We start from the raw sequence: 27,696 nt of genomic DNA on the forward strand, positions 1-27,696 counted from the left end.
GGATCTAACCTATGATGTTTCATCAATTTTTTTGAAGAAATAATTTTTTAAAAAAATTGACATTCAAAAGAATATATAAAAAAACTGCACCATTGATATAATACATATCTATTACTTATACAAAAATTATGTTTTAAATATGGCATATTGTATTAGAAAAGCATGTATGATACTGATTAATGGTAAATGTGAAATGTGATATCATAAGGCTCATTGTTTCCTCTCAGCAACACCCACAGACTGTAACAAAGGGTGGCATGTGCTATAAAATAGGGCATTGTATTTGATTAATGCAATTTTGATCAAAGAATTAATTAACTGTGTTAATCAAGGATGGATATATATATATATATACATATATACATACACATATATAATGTATGTACAGTGGTACCTTGGTACTCGACTGAACAATAATAACCTGCTAGAAAATGTGTTATGATGATATAATAACAAATATTTTAATTTTCTCATCAGTAAAAAAGTTTTCTGTAATAAAAATGAGTAACTAATTTAAAAATAAAATGAAACCTTAGAGCTCCCTTGGAGATTAAGGCAACCTGACAACAAAGGGGGCACATGCCCCAATGTACTGGCAATCCTGCCTCCCCTCATCACATTATGTCACATCCTGAAATGTCCTCCATGATTCATGACATCATTTATGGACAGCCAATCATGACATCATTTATGGACAGATCATCAATCACAAAAGCATGAAGAATCTACATAAGATATTTGACTTGTTCTATAGTACCATATGTTATATTAGAGAACAAATTTATATTTCATTTATCACTATTGATATCAACATTGAAAGAATTATAGATAGAAACAATCAGCTGAATAGTCATGTAAATTGTAATTTTAGACATAATTTTACAGTCATTAGTTTAATTAATATGCAATTCATATTCTCATAACAGAAACTTCTTTATGCTTGTACAGTAAAACAAAGTTAATGACTTGTATTGTAGTTTTGTTAGTTTGAGTTCTCCTTGGCATGGAAAATTTCTCATAAAAATATAACTGCCACTAGTCTATAATATAACAACTTCAACTGTTTGTAAAAGTGTAGAAGTGGTGGCTTTAGTCTGAAAGGCTGATTCTAATCTAGATTGACAAATTTCATAAAATTTTAAGGATCCATAGAATTTTAGGCTGCATCTCTTATTGTTCATTCATTTATTGTGAGTCTGACATGATAAAAATGAAAAACTCTTTTTACATTACAGACTTTTAAAGAATTTTAAAAACCTAGGGACAGCATTGGAGATTAATTTGTTTACTTTACAGCAGCTTTTGCCATGGATTTGTTCATTTATTCTGACAGGTTATGTATAACGTCAATGCTGTATTTTTGTGTATATACTGCACAATGGCATATATCCTGCAGAAAACTGCTAGAATGAAAAAATACTTTTACATATCCCATCCATGCTTATAGACAAACTTGGTATATAATGCACCCCAATGCATACCCCATTTCATCTCTTCCAAATAAAGATAACCTGCAAGTAATCCACATAAAAATACAATACCTTTTGGACAAAAAAAATTGTAATTTGGTTTAAAATGAAATATTTAATATGAATTTAGTTGTAATATTTTTACAAATATGTTAAAAAAATAATTCTATCAATTATTTTAGTTTTTGCATGTTTATAACTTTATATTGAATTTTCAATTTTTTAGTTAATTAAAAAGGAAAAACTAGAAAATGAATTTAAATGGAATGAGAAGAAAAAGAAGAGCATTACTCAATCATGGGTAAATAAGTTTTTATGTACATTATTATTAATAGAATGTATTTTATAGTAAAAACATATATTTAAGGCTGGTTTATAGTGTAACAGCAGTGTGGAGTTTCAAGGTTGCTAGCCATTTATGGAGCTGACAAGATCATCATCCAGTTTCTATTCAAAATCTAGTCGGCAGCTAACTCAACACAGCATTCATTAGTATCAAACTGAAGCTGGTCTAATGACACAACTCCAGAGTTCAATGTCTAAGTAGAGCCAATGACAGCAAAATTAGTAAAACTCAAAAAACTTGGCTGTTGCAGCACCATACTACCAACATTCAGCTGGGGATACCTTTATAAAGAAAACCTAAATATTATCAAAATTTAATTTTTAAGGTTTTGTTTCAATTATTTCTAAAATTAAAACATTTTATCTTTACAGTTGATCTCTATTTCTTCTATATGTATGCACAGAAGCTGGGTGGTTATGAAAAGGTAAAATTTTTTAAATATTTATTACATTAAAACACATCTCAGTCACCTGTTAATACTGAAATACTGTATATAATACAGAATGGTGCAGAGTCAACTGATGTACTTCAGAATGCTGTCTTGCATTATGAAGTACATCAGTATGTAGGATAGGAAGTATTGTTACAGATTAAATCATAGAGAATTTGATGATATTTTAAAATTCATCCAGTTACAATGCAAAGATGAAGTGTAATGTAGAGAAAATACAACGTTCTTCATTCAAACATGATTTGATTCTACAATAAAATGAGTTTTTGTGCAAATATATGAAGATATTAATAATGTAACCAATGTATATACATGGTATGTTCAGATAGTAATGGAATCTTTTGAGAATAATCCACATTGCTTAGCTTACCAACAATCTCATATCATAGGAATATATAGAGTTTGATGATATCAAAGTTCTATTTACAAGATACAGATTGTCCAAAGCAAAGTTGCTCCAATAGCCAAAGCAGCATTGCCTCAGGCATAAAATTGAAAGGGGGTGTCAAAATATACTGCTGGCCAAGTAAAATGCAACACCTGCAATATATAGAGTCCTAAATGGTGTTGCATTTTACTTGGCCAGCAGTATATATCATTACTTTAGATATATTTTATATAGTATACTATATTTATTTTGGCATATCAATAATAATTTAACCTTCAAATGTAAAAAAAATTTAAGTGCACAGGTAACATTCTTAGGCAACAAAATTATCTGCAGCCTAGTCCAGAAGTTAAAGCATGCAATTGAAGCTGAAACTGTGTCATAATGTGATGTACAGTTTTTGTGATTAAGTTAAGATAACACATTTGAAGAAAGCCACTTATATTTGAAACAGCTATAAAAGTAATAAAATAATATATACTAGTTTACATGCAAAGCATTTATTTTATCACTCCCTTGATGTATTCAAAAAAGTACCCTATTCAGTACTGAACCACTCTGTATACATTTATCAATAATGTTCTAATTTTTTTAAAAACAAAAAAAAAAAGACATTTTGAAAATTGTATTTGAGAGCTTATTTTCTTTGCAGATTACCTATAAAAAATTATGGAAGCATGTTTATGATGAATTGGGTGGAAATCCAGGAAGCACTAGTGCAGCAACTTGTACAAGACGTCATTATGAGAGGTAACATTTCTTCATTGCATTACGTGTATAGAAGCAATTTTAGTAGAATAAACTAATAATAAAAAAATATTTTAGACTATTGCTACCATTTGAGCGTTACATGAGAGGAAATCAAGGAAAAAAATTTTCGTTACCTCCACCAGCAACATGTGCAAAGAAAGAAAAATTAAAAATGAAAGAGAGAATACAAACGGATAAAATATTACGAATGAATAGTGAAACTCAAGAAAATTATGACAGTACTGATGAGAGTCAAGAAGAAAGGCATGATGATAACAATCTAGTCATTGATTTAGAAAAGAATGGAAACGCTCATAAGGACAACATCAAATTTAAAGTAAAAGATCTCAAGTGCTTTAAAAAAGACTGGAAAGGTTTGCATAGAAGTCTCCTTCCAAGCAAGGTATATTTAATAAATCATCATTGACTTTTTATATTCTTAGCAATAATTTTAAACTGTAGCATATTCTAACACTTTCAAAACCTTTTTACACCAGCATTTTATTATTTTTCTCATTAACATAATGAAAAAATCAGAGAAAAATAATAAACTGCTGGTGTAAAATGGTTTGAAGTGGGTTTTTTCAAAAAATTACAATTAGAATACATAAGCAATGAAATTGATATTAAAAATAGAATATGTTAAGTGTTAAATACATTGTTTACTACCTAAATACTTCATATGTAAGCAAGGAAATTTACTTTATTATGCAGTCACTTTTAAATCACAAAGTGCACTCTGTACGAGCACCATTTAACCAAAGGCACTGATTTATTCCCTCTCTTCTTGATGAACATATAAGCAACATTTCTGATGTTATATGTACCATAAGTGGCCCTTGCATGTTTACTAGGGGAAGGAGTTCTATGTGCTGTCTTCAGGAAAAATAGCATAGGGCCATCCATAAATGATTTCAAACTAAATCCTCCTTCTCCCATGTCATTCATTGTCATCATCTCCCTCTGCCAAAGCCTTTGCATTATTAAGATGTAAATACACTGCATCAATTATATAATGGATATTAACTGAAAATGATTTATTTACACTTTTATCAAAATAAAACACTACATAATAATAGCAAAATTAAACAAATTATTTCACTATCATGGTTTTGTAAGATGTTTTCCAATTAACACAGTGGGAATGTTGGAGACTTGTGTCCATGCTTTGTTCTGTCATGCCTGTCATCAACATTTATCTACTCATCATCATCTGTATTATATTCCCAACTAAAGTTTCCAAAAAGTTGTTTGGAACACTTTAGTTGGGAATTCAACATTTCCCTTTAGTGTATGAGAGATGCTATAGTCTACAGATTTAAAAAACATCAAGTGTTGCTTCTCTATATTTTCTTTTACCATGGTAATATTCTAAAAATAAACTTTGAATTTTTCAAAATGTTCAATAAACATTTTTAACAAGTCTACACACAATCAATAAATGCTTAACTTGTAAACAGGGCCATTGATAGCCTAGGGTAGAGTGGGTCCTTTAGCTCCTTAGCCATAGTTATTTTGTTTGTTCAAAATAAAAATAAAAAATTGCTTTTTACTAATAAAGAAACATTCTGTTTTAAACAATTTTAGTTTTTGTTAGTAAAAATGACATTAATTTATAGGGATAGAAACTGCCATGGACCCCAGTAAAAATCTCTAGTTCCTCCCTCATAATAATCCTGCTTGTAAATACAGTAGTGCCCTGACTGATATTGAAGTTTTATATACTGTACAGTATACACAAAATTGTCTTTAACTCAACAGATCTTAGATATAAATAAGATAATCTATAACTTACTCACAAAAACATGCAATGAGAAGTTATTTGTAACATATGAATAGTGAGAATGTGATGAGGTAAATCCCATTCTATTATAATCTCAAGAATTTTACCAATCACCAGTAGCTAATTCTCTGAGTTTGCTTAGCATGTGCCACCATGCTTAAGAGAAAATTTTGACTGTTAATATACTTTTTACATGAGAATAAATATGTCAATAATAATTTATTCTAACATGTAAACTCTTTTATCATTTGTGTTTCCTTTTACACTGGCAGCTAGAAGATAGCCGTTTTAAGTCAGTGCGATGCTTGTGGGAATTTGATCACTTGCTCATGTGGAGGTTTGTCACAGCAAACAAGTGCATTCGCACAATGTCATTCAAAGCATTTAACACGGCCAGATTGTATCGAAAGCTTGCAGTACCCAGTCAGCATACATGTATTGTGTACAGGGCGGATCTACATAGGAACTAATAGGGCTTAAGCCCTGGGCATCCAGTGTCAAGGGCACACAAAAATTGAATTATCATCATAAATTTTTAATACATTTTCATTATAATATATTTCATGTGTAGATATAATGGGCTTTATAATAGTCCATACTTTTTTATTCACACCAAATAACATTTCTTCCTATTGTTCAGTGCTAGAAATAGGCCTATTATTATAACTTTCAGCATGCTCAAAAATTCTGGTTAGTATTCACCCCTGCCAATCACTGTACTATGGCTGTAATGGATTGTGTTACTAGCCATAGTAAACTAACTGACATACATTTACTTTTTGTATTCTTATTCTTATATAAATTTAAGTACAAAAATTATTCTTTTGAATGTCAATTTTTTTTAAAAATTATTACTTCAAAAAAATTGATGAAACATCATAAGTTAAATCCAAAGAAGTTAATTGACGTTTTTTGTCTGGATCGCATTTTATCAGAGACAAAAACTTCTGAGTGTTATCTTCGTTATTCTTTATTCACTATGCATTTCGAGTGCAATATTTTGTGTATCTTGCATCCCTCATCAGGTGTTATATTTCTGTTTTTTTGTGTTAGGAGATACAACATCAACACCGTGTAGCTGTATATCTAAACACAAAAAAAACAGAAATATAACACCTGATGAGGGGTGCAAGATACACAAAATATTGCACCCCCTCATCAGGTGTTATATTTCTGTTTTTTTGTGTTAGGAGATACAACATCAACACCGTGTAGCTGTATATCTAAACACAAAAAAAACAGAAATATAACACCTGATGAGGGGTGCAAGATACACAAAATATTGCACCCCCTCATCAGGTGTTATATTTCTGTTTTTTTGTGTTTAGATATACAGCTACACGGTGTTGATGTTGTATCTCCTAACACAAAAAAACAGAAATATAACACCTGATGAGGGATGCAAGATACACAAAATATTGCACTCGAAATGCATAGTGAATAAAGAATAACAAAGATAACACTCAGAAGTTTTTGTCTCTGATAAAATGCGATCCAGACAAAAAAACATCGTTTAACTTCTTTGGATCTAACCTATGATGTTTCATCAATTTTTTTGAAAAAATAACTTTTTTAAAAAATTGACATTCAAAAGAATATATAAAAAAACCTCAACATTGATATAATACATATCTATTACTTATACAAAAATTATGTTTTAAATATGGCATATTGTATTAGAAAAGCATGTATTATACTGATTAATGGTAAATGTGATGTCACAAGGCTCATTTTCTCCTCTTAGCAACACCCACAGACTGTAACAAAGGGTGACATGTGCTCTAAAATAGGACATTGTATTTGATTAATGCAATTTTGATCAAAGGATTAATTAACTGTGTTAATCAAGGATGGATATATATATATATATACATATATACATACACATATATAATGTATGTACAGTGGTACCTTGGTACTCGACTGAACAATAATAACCTGCTAGAAAATGTGTTATGATGATATAATAACAAATATTTTAATTTTCTCATCAGTAAAAAAGTTTTCTGTAATAAAAATGAGTAACTAATTTAAAAATAAAATGAAACCTTAGAGCTCCCTTGGAGATTAAGGCAACCTGACAACAAAGGGGGCACATGCCCCAATGTACTGGCAATCCTGCCTCCCCTCATCACATTATGTCACATCCTGAAATGTCCTCCATGATTCATGACATCATTTATGGACAGCCAATCATGACATCATTTATGGACAGATCATCAATCACAAAAGCATGAAGAATCTACATAAGATATTTGACTTGTTCTATAGTACCATATGTTATATTAGAGAACAAATTTATATTTCATTTATCACTATTGATATCAACATTGAAAGAATTATAGATAGAAACAATCAGCTGAATAGTCATGTAAATTGTAATTTTAGACATAATTTTACAGTCATTAGTTTAATTAATATGCAATTCATATTCTCATAACAGAAACTTCTTTATGCTTGTACAGTAAAACAAAGTTAATGACTTGTATTGTAGTTTTGTTAGTTTGAGTTCTCCTTGGCATGGAAAATTTCTCATAAAAATATAACTGCCACTAGTCTATAATATAACAACTTCAACTGTTTGTAAAAGTGTAGAAGTGGTGGCTTTAGTCTGAAAGGCTGATTCTAATCTAGATTGACAAATTTCATAAAATTTTAAGGATCCATAGAATTTTAGGCTGCATCTCTTATTGTTCATTCATTTATTGTGAGTCTGACATGATAAAAATGAAAAACTCTTTTTACATTACAGACTTTTAAAGAATTTTAAAAACCTAGGGACAGCATTGGAGATTAATTTGTTTACTTTACAGCAGCTTTTGCCATGGATTTGTTCATTTATTCTGACAGGTTATGTATAACGTCAATGCTGTATTTTTGTGTATATACTGCACAATGGCATATATCCTGCAGAAAACTGCTAGAATGAAAAAATACTTTTACATATCCCATCCATGCTTATAGACAAACTTGGTATATAATGCACCCCAATGCATACCCCATTTCATCTCTTCCAAATAAAGATAACCTGCAAGTAATCCACATAAAAATACAATACCTTTTGGACAAAAAAAATTGTAATTTGGTTTAAAATGAAATATTTAATATGAATTTAGTTGTAATATTTTTACAAATATGTTAAAAAAAATAATTCTATCAATTATTTTAGTTTTTGCATGTTTATAACTTTATATTGAATTTTCAATTTTTTAGTTAATTAAAAAGGAAAAACTAGAAAATGAATTTAAATGGAATGAGAAGAAAAAGAAGAGCATTACTCAATCATGGGTAAATAAGTTTTTATGTACATTATTATTAATAGAATGTATTTTATAGTAAAAACATATATTTAAGGCTGGTTTATAGTGTAACAGCAGTGTGGAGTTTCAAGGTTGCTAGCCATTTATGGAGCTGACAAGATCATCATCCAGTTTCTAGTCAAAATCTAGTCGGCAGCTAACTCAACACAGCATTCATTAGTATCAAACTGAAGCTGGTCTAATGACACAACTCCAGAGTTCAATGTCTAAGTAGAGCCAATGACAGCAAAATTAGTAAAACTCAAAAAACTTGGCTGTTGCAGCACCATACTGCTATTAGACTGTAAACCATCCTTTATTCATTTATACAGATATACAAACAACATTGCTAGACCCGATACATAATAAAAGCTAGACACCAACCAACTGCTGAAATTCGAATAGAATTTCGGTAGTTGGTTGGTGTCTAGCTTTATACAGATATACATATTTTTTTGAATCATCTATATTATCATATTGTATCAAATACTTTGAAACTTTCATATGTTTTCAATCTTGTGTCTGCTGCTTGTTATCCATAACTTTGTCAATTTGTTCTTTTACATTTCTTCTAATGGAATAGTAGCAGGGCTGTTGAGTTTGTATGGGGCCCATGGGGTAGAGCAGGCCATTCTGTCAACTTTTTGAACCAACAAAATATTTATAATAGATGCTAACAAAAAATAAAATTGTTTCAAATTGTTTATATAGAACACTTTTTATCAATAAAGATTACTTTTGTTGGTATGGTTGAGGACAAACATATTTAATGATGAAATATACAAATCTTGTTTAAATGTCATTTGAAACCATTTATATTATGGTACAAAGTTTATTGATATTTAAAAGAAAACTTAGTAAAAATAACATAAATTTTATAAGAACCCATAACCATTCTTTGAGTCAGGGATCCCAAGATTACATTGAGGATGGTCCATTAACAGAGTCAAAAATGATAGTGACCTTTTGAGCTTTCACATACTGTTAAAGGTGCATTAATTAGCTCAAAAACCTTCAAGTATCCAGCAAATTTAAGTTATTTTTAATTACAGTAGAATCTCATCTTAACAACTTGAGGAACGGATTATTCAAAATAATGTATTAATTTTACCTCAGTGGAGAACACACCAGTAACAGGTTTGAAGATATTATTAATTTACTACACTCTGGTGTTGAATTAGTGTTGTTTTAATTTTACGTCCTTTTAGTGGATCTATAACTTGTAATAACGAATTTTTTTCTGCCCTACCTATTGCAAACTTCACATTTTTTCAATATTTAGTTTCCAGAAATTTATAGAGATATCCCAGATGTAACAAGTGCATCATCTATCTTATGTACTGTACAATTGAAGAATTGTACATAGCAAGTCATCAGGCTGATTTGATTAAGGACCAACCTGGTGAACATTTTGACTCAATCCAAGTGTATCATTGAAACTTAGCAAGGTCATGGAGTCTTTCCAATTTGGAAAGACTGAGACTTGATCAGGAGGATCTTCACAACTTGGAAAGTTGTGAAGATCCTCCTGATGAGTTTCAGCATAAATGAATAGGCTGTACTGTCCTGGACATTGCTAATATCAAGTGGTTGTTTCATTCAATAGGCAGAAAGGAAAGAGGATAAATGAACAGAAAATGGTGTTAAAGGACTTTTTTAATTCCTTTGCTAGCACTTTTGATACTGATATAAATATCATCATAAGGAAACATAAATAGAACACTTTTTCTGAACAAAACTTTTGAGATGTGGAAGTGGAAACAAGCGGTCAATTATTATTATTTATACATTTATATAAATTAACCCAAATATCAGACAACTCAAGGGTGGGGGAGTTGCACAGGACCAATAGGGTGATGAGGAGAGACTCCCAAATAAACAGAAGGCCCCTTGCACCACAGCTCCTTAAGTAACACAGAGCAGTCCCAATGTGGGGTGTGGCTATGCTGTATGACCATTTTGGACAATTCGGTGTCACACCTTTCCACTGCCACAGAATGCTGGTGTTCCACTAATCAAGAGGAAAGCATTCTGGTGGTAGCCCCCTATGTAGCAGATGTGTGTCCAGGTTGTTGTATTTTCTAACAGAATTGAATATACACCTGACTTTTCCAATGCAAAAGTGCATCCCTATCATTGCATAAAAGTCTCCGTAAAGTTGGGTGAGGTGAGATGGGTAAATGCAAGGAGTTTTGTCTGAAGATACGAGATATACGGGCTGACAGACAACCACAATACAGTAAAGAAGGCTGGACTAAAGTCCATTCCCTTGAGTTCTGCAAGCTGGTAGTGGGGAAGAGCAACCTCTTGACCCTGTTTAGGATGTGGTTGTATTTGACAATACTGTAGCCTGACGCACATACTGCTGACCAGATGGCATCAAGCTCAATATTGGTGATAGCTTGAGTAGAAAGTATTAGGAATGCCCTTCTAATAAGTGGAGCTATGGCCACATTGACATATTGCAGAGGTTGGAACACTGTGGCAGGGATTACAGGGGGAATACTGCTGAATTTGTGAAATACAAAGAAAACTAAGCCCTCCTGTGACCTGAAGTTATCTAGATCTAGAAACAAGATTTTTCCCCAAATTTCTTTCTCCTAAGAAAAATTGATGGAGGAGTATACACTAGTGAGACAATGTTCTAACACTAGAAACATGTCCTCTGTGTCCTGCCATGTATGCTTGTTTCTATAGAATAAAGATATCAAGAGAATGAATAATTTCAAGTATTTCTTATATATAGGGGGTTAAATAACAGATATTTTCCTTGAGTGGGTGGGAAATCTGTTGTTCACAATATAACAGATTATTTTCAGTAACTTGAGTGATCCATTAAAATGAGATTCTACTGTATGTCTGTTCAGTTTGTTTCTTTTGAGTATGCTAACTATAAATTTTTCAATCTTGACTTCATTTTATCTTTCCAGATCAAAATCAGAACTTTTTGATATTGACTATATCTTACATAAAGTGCATCAAACTGTATTCTTTTTACTTTTCTGTTTCAATTAAATAAACATTCTCAGGCATTACATCAAAGAATAGTTGAATCAAACAGCAGAGCTTGGGGAATTTTCTGCGAGCTATAATGATTCTACCCCTATAAATTAAACTTTCTATTAGTAAAAACAGCATTAAGACTGCTTTTATACTAATAGAGATGTATTCTATTTCATTTGTTCAAGAAAACAAATGGCATAAGGTCCATACAAGTTCTTGATGGCCCTGCTGTTTGATATAACTATTCTTTTATGAAAAGCCTGAAGATGGCTAATGAGCTGGAAGTGTTTGTACTCTTTTTCACTTTTCTATGTTTCAATTAAACAGTTTGTTGCACTTTATGTAGTTATTTTTATCATCAAATTCCAATTCCACCTTCATCACAAATTTTCATTCACAAGTTAATTAAATATATAACAGATCTAAATTATATACATAATTGATTAATCAATACAACAGCTGAGAAAATATTAATTATTATAATTATCTTAATTACACTGATTGAATGTAATTTTATAAAGCTTCTATTTAGATGACTCTGTACACTTTCCTGCACAGCTGAAATTATTCAAATTATATACTCTTGATCAAGAATGTAATGATAATTTAATTTTGCCATTCCTTGTATACATATGTAACTTTTTAATACATTCAATATGTCCATTGTTATATGCTATACACATATGAAGACCTTCCCACTGATGTCAGATACATAATATGTCTGGTGATATAAAGTCACAAGCTTCAATAATTCTCCTCTTCATTATTGAGGCCTATGACTCCATATCATCAGACATGTTTTCACATATCTGAAATCAGTGAGAAATTTAGTGGACATGATGAACATAGAATTTCTCCACATCCTGTACAACTGCTGTTAAATTCATCAAATAATAATTGATTATTTTTATTTGGCTTACAAACAGAATGATCACAAAGTTCCTGTTCATGATATTGTGCCCTGGGGCTGCCAAATAACCAGTTAAAAACATTTTGCTGACCAGTTTAAAATGAATCCCACCTGATATTTTTATCAAGGTAGAGATTTAACATGTATCAGCTTGCTTTACTGAATTATGACAGAGAAAATTCCTCAACTCTGCCTTATTAAATTTTGTAAGAATATTGTGACTTTCAACTGTAATATAAAAGAACAGGTGGGGGGAAAAATGTGCATGCAAAATGGAGGAACTTTATGGCCATTCTATATATAATACATAACTTATTTATTTCATTTTGGTAAAATAATTGAATCCAACATCAATCTTTTAGAAAATTTTCAATAATGAGGTTTAATGTCATGTTTAACTAAACATACTACAGTCCGTAAAGTTTAGTGTTGACACTTTGCTATTCATAAATGCAAAAGAATTTAATCAAATCATGATGTTTTTAAATTATAATTTTATAACAATTAACATTTTTATATTTAAATTTGTAGGTTTCAAGTACTTCTAAACACAGCTTACTTTCAAAATATCATTCACATCATGGCCAAGAAAATAAACCACCAATACCGATCTCATCACCATCTGTTCAGCTATCTAAAACTACGGTTTTAGATTCAAAATCTCACTTGAAATCCACTCCAATGACTTTAAAAGGGACCGTACCCACAAGCACTTCTTATGTTTCTAAAAATAATGTTAAGGAGATTTCTAGATTAAACAACAACAACAACACCACCACCACCACCAATGATTCTCAATTATCTAATTTTGCAAGTCATGAAAGAGTTCAGAAAAGTCCTAGTGTTAACAGAACAGGTCGTCTTCCAGTTAGAGATGGTCATTATGCCATTAGTACCACTTCTAATGTTAATAATCCTGTTACACCTACAAATTCTTTAAATCTGCCTAGTAAGATATATAATAAGAACAACAAACATGGTTCCACCAGTTTTCCGACATCTTCGAGTCCCAGGTGTTGCGTGAGTGACATAAAAACAGAATCAAAAGCGGAGATCAGGAAAGAAGCGAAACACCAGTCGTATGTTAGCATTATGTCACCATTACTGTATCGTAAAAACCAAACTACTTGTCTTACTACAATGGCTAACAGCAGAAGTAACAGAACTGTAACAAATAGTATGGCATCTTTAAACTTTTCGTTGAAAACATTATCATCGGATTTTGTAATTGGAAGAACCATAGATGATATAACGCACAGAAACAATAAAGAAGTCGGTAGGGATGCTAAATTAATGCAGAGACGTCCATCTGTCATTCAACACACTGAACATATTCAACCGTCTCCACCCCCACATAAAACCTGTAATCTTTGTAATTCTTTCCCTCAATGTAATAGTGAAAAACTATATAGAACAGCAGATAGGACAAGTTGCTGCAGAAATGTAGAGTTAATTATCCCCAAAGTAGGACCTACAGATTCACGGTGCTGCATGAGTACATATATGGAAGCAAATAGATTTCCCCATCAGAAACCCATGTACATTGATAATATTTCTAATGGATCAAAAATGATGACTAAAAGGTTGTATAATTCGATAGCAAATCCCAATAATCATCATTCACTAACAAGAGTTTCAGAAACTCCGTACAAGATGAAAACTCCAATACAATCCTCTTTACGCACAGATAATTATTATCAATCACTGCCTAAAAATCTCGAATACCAAATGAAATCTACTAACTGTAAATTTTCTGGACCATTTTATGATCAACCAAAACGTTTAAAAACCAGATTTTCTCCTCCTATATCCACATCATCTGCAATGTTACCACCGTCGTCATCATCATCTCACTTAAATTATAAGAATTCTTCATCTTCATCACTGTTTCATTTTAATCAGTCACAAAACTGTGAGAACGAAGTATTAGATTTGAGCATAAAGAAGAAGAAACCTTTAATAAAAAGTGAAGAAAATACGCTTCCAACAAGTCGAGCAACATCGGATAAGACAACAGAAAGCGAATGCCTGGATTTATCAATAAAGAAGAATAATTTTTTAAATTCTAACGTAAAAAATACGGATTTATTGAAAGGAATAGAAGATATAACACCTCCGCCACCACCAACAATGGAAACTCCAGTATATCAAAACTCTTTTATGTCACCACCTGTTTGTGCTCCATCAGTTTTATCAACAGTTCGTCCCTGTTTAGACAATCTAAAACTGTCTTCTGACATAAAATACAATAGATACAAATTAAATGATTCATTTGCTACAGATAACTGTGCTTCTATATATTCTAACAACTTAAAACTACCCTATGGGTCTACAAGTGACGTACACTCGCCGCTAACGTATAAACTACGAGGAACGGCTAAAACTGTATGCGTGTCGGAATACAATCCTCAACTTCCATCATTCATAACTCCGCCATTTTATCCTTACAATTCGACATCATGGACTTCGCCTCATTATTCGACAGCGGGTACCATACCAACATATAAAGAATTTATGGGTCCCGGTACAGTCGCAGATCCTCAGCATGTTTCTCACCTCTATCCATTCATGTACAACGATGGATGTATGTATCAAGCATATACAAAATAATTAGGTTGTATTTTATATATAATTTCGACCAATTAAATGAGGAAAAATAATAATAATAAAAGATATATACAAAATATATANCAGATCTTAGATATAAATAAGATAATCTATAACTTACTTACAAAAACATGCAATGAGAAGTTATTTGTAACATATGAATAGTGAGAATGTGATGAGGTAAATCCCATTCTATTATAATCTCAAGAATTTTACCAATCACCAGTAGCTAATTCTCTGAGTTTGCTTAGCATGTGCCACCATGCTTAAGAGAAAATTTTGACTGTTAATATACTTTTTACATGAGAATAAATATGTCAATAATAATTTATTCTAACATGTAAACTCTTTTATCATTTGTGTTTCCTTTTACACTGGCAGCTAGAAGATAGCCGTTTTAAGTCAGTGCGATGCTTGTGGGAATTTGATCACTTGCTCATGTGGAGGTTTGTCACAGCAAACAAGTGCATTCGCACAATGTCATTCAAAGCATTTAACACGGCCAGATTGTATCGAAAGCTTGCAGTACCCAGTCAGCATACATGTATTGTGTACAGGGCGGATCTACATAGGAACTAATAGGGCTTAAGCCCTGGGCATCCAGTGTCAAGGGCACACAAAAATTGAATTATCATCATAAATTTTTAATACATTTTCATTATAATATATTTCATGTGTAGATATAATGGGCTTTATAATAGTCCATACTTTTTTATTCACACCAAATAACATTTCTTCCTATTGTTCAGTGCTAGAGATAGGCCTATTATTCTTATTATAACTTTCAGCATGCTTAAAAATTCTGGTTAGTATTTACCCCTGCCAATCACTGTACAATGGCTTTAATGGATTGTGTTACCAGCCATAGTAAACTAACTGACACATATTAACTTTTTGTATTCTTATTCTTATATAAATTTAAGTACAAAAATTATTCTTTTGAATGTCAATTTTTTTTAAAATTATTTCTTCAAAAAAATTGATGAAACATCATAGGTTAAATCCAAAGAAGTTAACCGGCGTTTTTTTCGTCTGGACCACATTTTATCAGAGACAAAAACTTCTGAGTGTTATCTTCGTTATTCTTTATTCACTATGCATTTCGGGTGCAATATTTTGTGTATCTTGCACCCCTCATCAGGTGTTATATTTCTGTTTTTTTTTTTTTTTTTTTTTTTTTTTTTTTTTTGTGTGTTTAGACATAGGAGATACAACATCAACACCATGTAGCTGTATATCTAAACACAAAAAATCAGAAATATAACACCTGATGACGGGTACAAGATACACAAAATATTGCACCCGAAATAAAGAATAATGAAGATATTCTTAGTGAAATAATGAAGATATTGCGTAGTGAATAAAGAATAATGAAGATGACACTCAGAAGTTTTTGTCTCTGATAAAATGCGGTCTAGACAAAAAAACATCGGTTAACTTCTTTGGATCTAACCTATGATGTTTCATCAATTTTTTTGAAGAAATAATTTTTTAAAAAAATTGACATTCAAAAGAATATATAAAAAAACTGCACCATTGATATAATACATATCTATTACTTATACAAAAATTATGTTTTAAATATGGCATATTGTATTAGAAAAGCATGTATGATACTGATTAATGNTTTATATATATTATTAATGATGTGATTTTAATTGATAAATTATATTTATCAATTATTTTCGTGTTTTTATGTAGATGTAACTTTTGTTTCTGTAGGAACAAACTATTGCTCATCAGACGTTACTTAAAAGAGCATTTACCTAGTCAATTTCTGTTCATATATACTCCATTCCCTTTACAACACCACCAACACAGAAGGAATTTTTATAAATTTGATATGTTTAATTGAAAAAATATGTATATATATATATAAAAATTCCCACATATAACAGCTCAGAGTGTTTCTTTCAGTTATCCAAAGCATTCAACCATACAGTTCTCAATACATTGATTACATCAGTAGTAGCGTAATATGGTGCATAATACATTAGTGCAGATACAGTACACTGGTAATTAATTTTCTTCTTTCTGAGAATATAAAAAGTAATGTTTTATACAGTAAGTGCAGTAAATAAACTGATTACAACACATTTTTCTGCTTTTTTTCCCCTAAAATTATCATTAAAATTAGCAAATCTGGTAAGAATTGTTTATAAGATACTATAAAGCCTGTTACATTCAAGTAAAAAATAAGAAATGAACTGTTCAGAATTCATTAATGAACTTCTAAAATTTTACATTATTGGTAAGAGAATTAACCATTTTATGCACCCTTCACATAAAGTTAGCTCCACATATTCTGGATTAACCAATTGCCGAATAATTGCAAATTTATCATCCTCTTTGACTTGGCATAATATACCGACAAGGCGTGGGGAAATGGCAAATATTGAATATCAGTCAAAGGTAAATCATCTACACTACTCGATACTGACCAAATGTTTGCTCAGCATTCAGTGAATACCAAATGTGTGGAGATGGCTTAACATACATTCAAACTATAATACCGTAATTAGCAACATCATAAGTTTGCTTCAAAAATCTACAATATAAATAAAGCAGGACCAATGAAAATTGTTAAAAGTTATATCAAGTGAATTTATGAAATATTCAGAACAGAAAAAACATTGTTTAGTAGTTATAATTATTTAGAGATCTCCAAAACTTCAACAAAAATTTAAAGAAAATGAACTATTTCATGACAGAATGGAAGTTTAGCATTTGTAATTAATAAATTACTTACTTGTCTGTTACATATAGGATGGCCCAAATGTCAGTAACCATAAAAAAATTATTTATATGTATCATGGTCAATTGAGTTTTGGGCTACCCTACATATACATTTATCATCACTGAAATTCTGAACAACTTTTCTCATTTGTTACTTGCCTCCAATAGGCTTTATATTCTTATGTTCAAGTCAATAAAATATAAACTCTGCATTTATTTTGTCGTTTCATTTTTAGACTTCATTGACAGAAGTGAATTTATAAATTAAAGAAATAAATTTATTCATCTAAATATTTTTTGATTATATATATTCAAGTAAAATACTTCTTATGTGGTGAGCAAGTCAAACCAGTCTGTATGTTTGCATGCCATACATAAACAATGTAAAGACTTGTTATTATCTGAAGTTATAATGAAATGAACAAAGTTATCTTTGTAGTAGAAGTGTAGTATATTTATACATACTACACTTCTATTACAAAGATAACTTTGATGTAATCTAGTATATATATATATATATATTTATATATACTACATTATATCAATTGCTGATACTTTAAGTGTTAAAATATTTGGTTTGATGATGTATTGGTTAAACTTTCCATTTATATATTTATAGTCCTTTGCTCTTCATCTTTAAAACATAGGATATCAAAACAGCTATCAATAAGTATCTGAGAAAGAGTAAATACATTCCATAGTTTTACTGAAAGTGAACAGATGTATGTATACAGTGCCAGCTCAAAGGTACAAATTTTTGCCACCCATTTCTGGAATAGTTTCCAATAGAGAGCACTTATAGCTCTAGCATTCTATAGTTTATTATTTTTATTAATTATGTCTTCTCCTTTTGAACATTTTTGACTGCTTGTTTTGCTGTCCCTCTCATTTTGTCTCCAGGTAGTTACCTCGTCTGAACCATCGAGGTGATGCTGTTCATATAGTTTGTCATATGGAGCAGCAATTCAGAGATCCTTTTCTGTTTTAATGCATTTCAAGGAAGTATTAAATGAGCAACAATACACATTCACATAATATTCATTCAATATGCAAATATTCAGAAAGCTTTTCTATATATTTATATAATGAATACAATGCTACCTGATGATGATTTTTCATAATTTCTTTCTTTTTAGTTAATTAATACTAAAAGGTATTGTACGTAAGTTCATGCATGTATTATTCTAAGTTTGAAATCAACTGTCAAGAAGTCAATGACCATTTGATGGTAATGATTAATAGACATTAGTTAAAAGACAGGGTGTACACAATTTATTGTGTACCAAAGGAAGAAACCAAATGGTGTGAAATCCTGCAATGTAGATCTGACTATCAAATGGACATTGCACAAGCAACAAAAAGAGTCAAACAGAACTGCAATGAAATGTAAAGTACAGAAAAATCCATTTTGCCACATGATACAAGTAATTGAAAATTTATAATCCTCATTATTAGACAGATTGCCTGGCAAAGTGGCTTTAATACAGCTGGACAAGCAACATGCTAAATGTCAACTCTTCCTTAGATATGTTACATTGCATTCATAATATTTGTTGTAATTAACAACAAAGATGTATAACCAAATATATTTAGATGAATAAATTTATTTCTTCAATTTCTAAATTAAAATCTACATTAGATTGAAAAGAGATTATACATAAAAAAAGATAAGAAATCAATCAACAAGATCAATAATTTATGTAAATTCTTTTATAATTGATAGAATTCAAACAAACTATAAACATTCCTAGCCTTGCTTGTAAAAGATTATGCTGTATTAATGCATTCATAATTTAAAATACATTGAATAGCTTGAAACCAAATATCGAGAAAGTTGATGCAGATACAAAATTTTACACAAAAAATTTAATTTTTTTAAAGAATTTTTTAATATAATTAGAACAAATAGCAGGAAAGAAACTTAAAGAACAAGCTACAAAATTGATATTTTTGTCAGTTTTCAAGCTATTCATTGTACATTTACCATTATTTTTCTTGGAAAAATAATCAAAATATGCATAGAATATGTCATTAATTTACTTAGATCACACAATATCATAAAAATTTAATAATTTAAAGACCAAGAATGTGAATGGATGCTCCAATTATTGTTAAAAGTTGGCTTTTGGAGTCAACAACTACTCAAATTCTAGGGCTAATTTACTGTAGTATATCACAATCTTTTATTTATACAAAATTGAACAAAACATTGTATTTATATATATGTATGAGAAATTAGACCAAAACCAATTTTGTAACAGAATCCCATCAGAAAGATTTCCAAAAAATGGTAACATAACTGTACTTAAGCATATGAACTCCAGAACAATAGTGCTCGGAAAAAAATTTTATATGATCTGTATATTATTCCAAGTGTATAAAAATAAATTGTGCATGTTTTCTATTTTTTGTAATGATATATATATATCTATATATATATATATACAAGGTGCGTTCCATAAGTAATGCGACTAATTCTTTGATATTATAAAAATTTAAATGATTTTCTAGATTAAATCATTTTCTTTTCTGTCTTAAAAGAACTGCCTTATAAAGTGATGTATATCTGGCAATTTAAAGTGATGCAAAGCATCATTATATACAGTAATAATGTTCTTAGTTATATATATATATATATATTTAAAAACAAACCAAAATAATAATGTAAATAAATGCATTATTACTCCTTTCCTTTGGTGCAATGTTACAAAATGCAAAAAAAAAAAAAGGGCGAACATCCAAATGACATGCCGTTCGACGCGCATCGAAGACTCCAATTTAAAGATTAAAAAAGTCAATTTTACTTTATTCGGAATTGTGATTTTGTATTGCCGTAAATATGCTATCGTTGCATAGCGGTGTTGCCGATTATTCATGGCCATCCATCAGATGACAAGTACCATGTTTGTACTACCTCCTCAAAATAAAAGTTGTTTGTTCTATTTGATGTCCCAACTGTATTGTCCTGCAGAAAAAGTTTGTAAAACTAAATATAAAAGAAAGAATGTTAAATAAAATGTTTTAAAGTTGTATTTCTCTCTCCTCATTTTCTTTCACTTGTCTTAAATGCACATCAAATTCGATCATTTATTTATGGGACGTTCGAAAAGTCTCTGCACAGTGTGTATTGTCTTTCAGCTCGATTGCTTTCGACCAATACTAGTACACTGGTACTTGTATGGCAGGAGGCATCATGTTTGCTTCCTATTCTAGTCACATATGAGATTTAATGCATTGTTTGTGCATGCAGTGTTTTTATTCAATAAAGCCTACAATACCCACTGCAGACTTTTCAAGCTTCCTGTATTATTAGATTATAGAATTCAGAATTACTTCTATTGTAAGAAGACTTTTTGTCTGGAATATTAGTTAATTATTTATTATGTATACTAAATACATTATTTATTAACTATATCTTCAGTTTATATTGAAACTAGCCTCTATTTACATAAAAATAAGCAATTACCATTAAACCAGCAATTAATTGTCATTTAAACTATGCGTGTCATTGAGCATGCACATATCTTCACGTGTGACTTTTTAAATTTTGGAATTTATGTTATTTTACAAACATTCCATTTACATCAAAACCTGACAATGACCATTTAAAATAGAAGAAAACATTTTATTACAACAATTAATTGCTGGTTTAATGGTAATTGCTTATTTTTATTTAATTACATATCAGTAGCATCGTGGTGACTATTTACATGTTAAATATATAAAGAAACATCCAGCGATCACCTAAACGATCAGGCTACAATTCCACTAATTTTAAATAATTAATACAAAGTAATTTCCTACCAGAGGTAGACGGTTATATCCAAATTTAAATACATCTGGAAGCCAAGGTTTACTCGGGGTCCAGGTGGCGCAACTGGCAAGCGCACTGCACAGCAAGTGGAGGCTGCAGGTTCAAGCCCCACCTCAGATCAGTTCTTTTCTTTCAGATGGTTCTAAATGTAAAGAAATTCCAGAAAACTCCTCAAGGCCAGCCTGAATTACCAATGTTCAGTGGTTTTATCCACTGACTAGTGGGCTCGTAACATTTGATCAGTATAAATAAAAGGTAAAAAACAATGCCAACATATCTAATCTACCTATGACAAATTGAGGCTGTGGATTAAATTTATCTCCTGAATGAATTACAATAACAAATTATCTCAATTACATACACATCTACTTAACTTTTGAATGTAACTAAATGAAAAGTTTATTTATAATGCTAAGAGTCAATGTACTTTTCACTGTTTCGCTACACATCATGAAGAACATTTCAATCATGAGCATTTATTTATTATGGACTTGACACATTACATTTACTAAACTGTAGAGCTTACTCCTCCCAAGTAAACCTTTCATTTAATCACAAAAAGCAGTTTTAGATGAGATTTTATTGATCATCATCACTGATGATAATCACCAAGAGCATACAAGGTGCGTTCCATAAGTAATGCGACTAATTTTTTCACAACAATGATATGCTGTAGCTAGTTCTAACCTGCTGTGCTAGGTGGTGTGGGGTGTTAGCTTCAAAACTCACCCGGTCTCGTTTGCCTCCAAGCTGACGGCGTGTGAGGGCATCCATTCCTGTGAACCCCTGAATCCTGTTTCTGTGAAGTTAATGTAACATGGAGCAATGGATCATTTTGTGGAGCAACGTTACACTATCAAATTTTGCATTAAACTTGGGAAGTCCACCACTGAAACTTTTACATTAATTCAGAAGGCCTTTGGGAGTAATTGCTTCTCCAAATCACAAGTCTTTTGATGGCGCAAGTCGTTCAAAGATGACCGAGAGGAGGTCACCGACAAACCCCGCAGTGGACGGCCATCAACCTCCCGAATTGTCTTCTTTGACATCAGAGGCATTAACCACCACGAATTCACACCTGTCAGGACCACTGTAAATGCAGCTTTCTACTTGGAAGTGTTCAAAAGACTGAAATCCTAGTCGTGTGCTGCTGAAGTGACATCAAGGCCACACGGAAACTTCATCATGACAATGCGCCAAGCCACAGCGCCTTCACTATCAATGATTTCCTGGCTAGGACCCACACCCCATTAGTTCCACTGCCACCTTACAGTCCTGACCTGGCTCCCGCCAACTTTTTTTGTTTCCTCGCTTAAAAGGGGCCATAAAAGGGAAACATTGGGACACAATTGAAAATATCAAGGCTTATGTTAGATCAGCTCTAAAGGACATTTCGGAGAAGGTCTTCCAGAATGCCTTCCAGGCCAGGAAACACTGCCTTCACAAGTGTATTAATGCAGGAGGGTGCTATTTCAAAGATTTTTGACTAATTGTAAGAATATGTTCAATAAATGATGTTTCACGAATTTGGTCACATTACTTATGGAATGCACCTTGTATGAGCCATTGTTTTACATTTTTAAAAAACTACCCCACCCTTAAAAATCAATGAAAGTAATTAAGAAAGTAAATAGTCAATTCATATATATATATATAAGATCACATGAGATACAATAACACAATGACAATACCAAACATGCAATCAAAGTTATATTATCTCTAAGTGAATATGGGCATTTTATACAGAGTGTCTCAGTTAAACGTTTCAGAACTTCTAAGAGGGGTAGGGTGCATCCCAATGACTCAGAATCATATAGCAATGCAGGGTTGGAAATGCTTTCCTGAAGCAATGATGTACACAGAAACATCATAAAGAAGACCATAAGTGAATATTCATTTCAATAATAAATGTACAAAAACAAAAGGAACATGGGTCAAAGAAAGTGTTCAAAGTTTCTTCCACTGACTGCAATGCAGACCTCACATCTATGGCACATGGAATTCTGAACATTCTGGAATAATCCAGGCTCATCTCAAATTTCTCCAGCAGCTACTGCAATTCTTGCAACCAGGTCTTCAGCATTGTCAACGGGAGTGTCATAAACCAATGTTTTTGTATATCTCCAGAAATAAAAACAAAGACATGATAGGTCTGGTGACCAAGTAGGCCAACGCATGGGATCACCACGTCCGATCCACAGTTGGCCAAATGTGACGTCTACAATGCCACCTACCATGTCAGGAAAGCATTTCCGACCCCACATTGCTATATGATTCCAAGTCATCAGGATTGCACCCTACCCCTTTTAGAATTTCTGAAACATTTAACTGAGACACCCTGTATGTAATTCTGGAATTCCTTAATGGTACTATAAAAATAAATTTCATTATACACATAATCAATCAAATGTTGCTCCTTTAATTAGCCATCCTTGCACAGTGAACAACCTGCACATCTACCTCTATTGATCCTGCTGACAATGATTAGTAAAATCTCATCTCAACTGTTTAGTAGTGATTTACATCATCTAAATTATTGGGTACATTCCATTAAGCATCAAACAGCACATCAATGAAATACAATGTACTAAAATATGCTCCAATATTATATTAGTTCATTGATGCAGCAACTGAGCACAGTGAGCTCAGATAAAGCAATAAGACACATCATTAATTATATTATTAACACCATTTTTACTTCTTCATGTGCCATATCAGGTCACCCTGATGTCGGTGAACACCCAGCACAGGTTAGTACAGATTAGTTAGTGTGCCAAGTGATGTCTGGAGAAGTTAGTATCAGAGTGGTTCCCCATTGCCTTCACTGGATATGCGATGTTATGTCGGGGAGAAATGCCTTCCAGGAGGTCTTTTAAGGGTAACTGGCCCCTATTCAAGTGTTACAGATGTGGCAAAAACCCAGAAAACTCCACATGGCCAGCCTGTTCGGGCAAGGCATGAACCCATGACCGAACACCCAGTGTTTAGGGACGAAAGCACTTGGCCACTGGTGGGCGGCCCATTTTTACTACTCATACCTATTAACCCAATGTTGTTTTGACAAAATAAGTCTACAGATAGCACTTGTTAGTAACATTCCAGTAAAAATGATTAAATCGTTTGCATCAGTTGTGGCTGAAACTGATGCAAACTGGAATGTACCCATTGCCTAAATCAGGGATGGCCAACAGTTTTTGCCCCCGGGCCGAACTGGAAAGAAAACTTTTTCCCCAGGCCGAACCAGAGGCTGCCATAGGAAGATTTTCAGGTGGTGTGAGATCTCATTGTGGTGTCACCCCGTAGAGACTAAATTGTACATAGAGATAACAGATACATTTTTCACATTATCATGCTTTACCAACATTCTACGCTGTACTTACGAGATTTGTAATGGAGGGTTAACTCTAAACACAAGAATTGACTTTTTTTTTTTAGGCGTCAGAATTTTTCATTGAGCTATTCGGAGTTGAGTAGCTAATATTAAAAGATTGATTGCGGGCCACATAAATTCATTAGACAGGCCGGATCCGGCCCGTGGGCCATATGTTGGCCATGCCTGGCCTAAATACTGTAAGTATTACACTAAAAATGATAAGAAAATCTATAATTTAAGATTTTAAATATAATTTTAGATCACCAAAAATAAAATCAGAATCTGTCTCAATATTAAATTATTATTTATCATAAAATTTGAGTAACAAAATCTCTTAATGTAACTTTCAAATTCAATAAAAACACAAGACATATAAGATAAACAGGAAAAATACTTTATTTTCTTAAAGACTGGTTCAATATCCAGTTCATTATATTATTTCACAAAAATAAAATATTAAATTAAAACTAAAATCAATTATTTAAATATATATATATATATATAATCTAACATCTACCTTAATAAAAATTGAGTGCTGAAGTATACATGACGTCAATAAAAATTATTTTTACTTCATAAAATTAACCGATATTTACAAATACTTCTTTACAGAACGAATAAATTAAAGTTCATTTGTTAAATTATCATAACAAAAATATACTTTATTTTATAAGTAAAGTAAATAAAATATATGCAATTTTGTATGACCCCGAAGACAGATTCAGAAACGGAAGTTTATTTTGTCCATTTGCTCTAACTTTGTGCATAAAACAAAGATGCAAAGAGCTCATCATGTATGCTACAAAATGTAGCTTTCTGAATTAACCTATCTCATTGTATAAGCAACAGAAATGTCCTAATAAAAATGTTACCATTTGTTAATTATTATAAACTTGGTTCGGGAGACAATTGTTAGCAAAGAGTACTGTTTTTGCAAATTATTCCTTGCAGAAACATGCACAAAGTTATAGCAAACAGACTATAGTTTAAGTAAAAATAATCTGTTTCAAGCATCTAAAATAAATTTCAAACAAATTAAAGTGAATTATTATTAATGCCAATTGCTTAAAATTGGAATTTATCCAGGAAAAATTACAAATTGAGCAAATATTTCATTGATATACTGAATATAAATTGTACATATTTGTATTTTTTTCCTGTTGGAATAACTAAAATGCTAATTTCTGTAATTCAAACATAAATTCTATTCAGAAACTTTAAAATTAATCGATACATTGTAAAGAATCACTTTAATCACCAGGGACGCATTAAGATAGATCAATACAAGTTAAATTACATCTACAAAGTTTATAGTAATCACAAGATTTAAGAGGCAGTGAATGTTCTTTATGGGCATTGTAATTTCATTTTCCAGAAGCTTGAAACAATTATTAACACATGTATTATCTATGTATAAATTTTCATGTATTAAAATCAAATGTCGGCAAGTCCAAAGGTGGTAAGGTAGGCAAATCTCGCATGCTTCCGCCGGGGCTCAATTCGGTTACTGGAGAAAACATGTAAGGAGAATTAGAATCGACTGTTATGTGAACAGGTAGATGTCTCATGCAGTTATTAATATTCATTCTTTGCAGATCGTCTATCATTTTGTGCAGTTTCTCATTTTCTTCTCGAAGCTGTTCACTATTTCGGTTCTCCTGTTCCAATTCGGTTATCAGTTGCTGAACCAAGTTACGCAGCTCACAATTATTCATGCGTAACTCTTCTATAATCATTTTATCATCCTTTGGCATCTTTACAGCACTCTGAGCAATGTCCGAAAGATTAGTAGTATCTTTACTATCGTTCATGTTCTCTACAATTTTGTCTCCATTAGTGGAAGGACGATACATTAGAACTTGTAACAGAGAATCGTTTTCTGCCATAGTTCGATAGATTGCAGTTTCTATTCCTATTTTTAAACTGCGAGGTGATTCGACATTAGCTGCATTAGAGATTGCACCAGTATTAATTTGATTGGAAAGTGTTTCTTTAGCTTTTAAAATGGTTTCATACTGATGCTGTCTATGGCGAACAACCGCTTGCTGACGAACGTGATAATTTAACTGAAGTTCCAAGGATTCTTTTGCTTTCTCAGAGTTGGTTTGTAATAAAGCTTCTTTTAGTAAATCTAATACAGAAAATAAAACAATAAAATTAAAGATGAATCTTTTACATTAAAATTTTCAGTAAATTATAATGTTTTACACAACTCCAAATCAAAGTTTATAAATCACTTATTAATCTTATTAATCAAAGACAATCAAATAGATTCATAACAAATGTAAATGGAAAGAACAGTTGGTACTATGGCAGCTGGCAACAATGCTGACCATAACTTGACTTGAATTAAATCAAGCTGAGTTGATCTCTTTATTTCTTACTTATATTGCTATAAGCTGGGTCGTGTCCCCACCTTGCGACCTAGTACATTTGTTTCATATATTCTATGTACTTAGTAGACACAGAGTAATAAATATCCGGGATTCACCCAGAGAATACATTCAGCCATTTTTCTGTTTCCCTATGACTGCAATGATGATACGTATGGATGAAAACAGACTGATTATCTGAGCAGAGACTCAACACCATAATGCCTTAGTATGTTTATAGAGTTAAAGAAATTCAACAACAATGATATCGTCATTCATATTACATTAACTAGACATTTTGAGCAATATGTTTACAATAAAAGGGTGTTTCTAAAATTGAATTTGTGAAAATTACTAGTGCATGAAATGGTTCTCTCAAAGTCTTAACCATATTT

General features: G+C 31.5%; 3 protein-coding genes across 3 annotated transcripts in view; 2 read left to right on the forward strand and 1 right to left on the reverse strand.

Annotated features, from left to right (window-relative positions):
- The window catches only part of LOC111621077 (AT-rich interactive domain-containing protein 5B-like), a 15,518-nt gene extending 13,637 nt beyond the window's left edge, over window positions 1-1,881 (forward strand). Inside the window, exons 7-8 of the mRNA XM_023363136.1 lie at window positions 1,696-1,770; window positions 1,849-1,881. Of these exons, the coding sequence (XP_023218904.1) occupies window positions 1,696-1,770; window positions 1,849-1,881 (108 nt within the window). The remainder of the gene's footprint in view (window positions 1-1,695; window positions 1,771-1,848) is intronic.
- A 311-nt stretch (window positions 1,882-2,192) lies between these two features.
- Window positions 2,193-15,074, forward strand: LOC111621097 (AT-rich interactive domain-containing protein 5B-like). The gene is made up of 5 exons (XM_023363158.1): window positions 2,193-2,239; window positions 3,307-3,404; window positions 3,480-3,807; window positions 8,401-8,475; window positions 12,931-15,074. The coding sequence occupies exons 1-5, from the start codon at window positions 2,207-2,209 to the stop codon at window positions 15,007-15,009; spliced, it is 2,613 nt and encodes an 870-aa protein (XP_023218926.1). The 5' UTR covers window positions 2,193-2,206; the 3' UTR covers window positions 15,010-15,074.
- Window positions 15,075-25,556: 10,482 nt separating this feature from the next.
- Window positions 25,557-27,696, reverse strand: part of LOC111621098 (nuclear receptor-binding factor 2-like) — a 31,527-nt gene continuing 29,387 nt past the window's right edge. Inside the window, exon 3 of the mRNA XM_023363159.1 lies at window positions 25,557-27,060. Within this exon, the coding sequence (XP_023218927.1) occupies window positions 26,351-27,060 (710 nt within the window). The 3' untranslated portion in view covers window positions 25,557-26,350. The remainder of the gene's footprint in view (window positions 27,061-27,696) is intronic.

Source organism: Centruroides sculpturatus, unplaced genomic scaffold (assembly GCF_000671375.1).
Source record: "Centruroides sculpturatus isolate CEXI.00-Female unplaced genomic scaffold, Cexi_2.0 scaffold294, whole genome shotgun sequence".
In the NCBI taxonomy this organism is placed as follows: Eukaryota; Metazoa; Arthropoda; class Arachnida; order Scorpiones; family Buthidae; genus Centruroides; species Centruroides sculpturatus.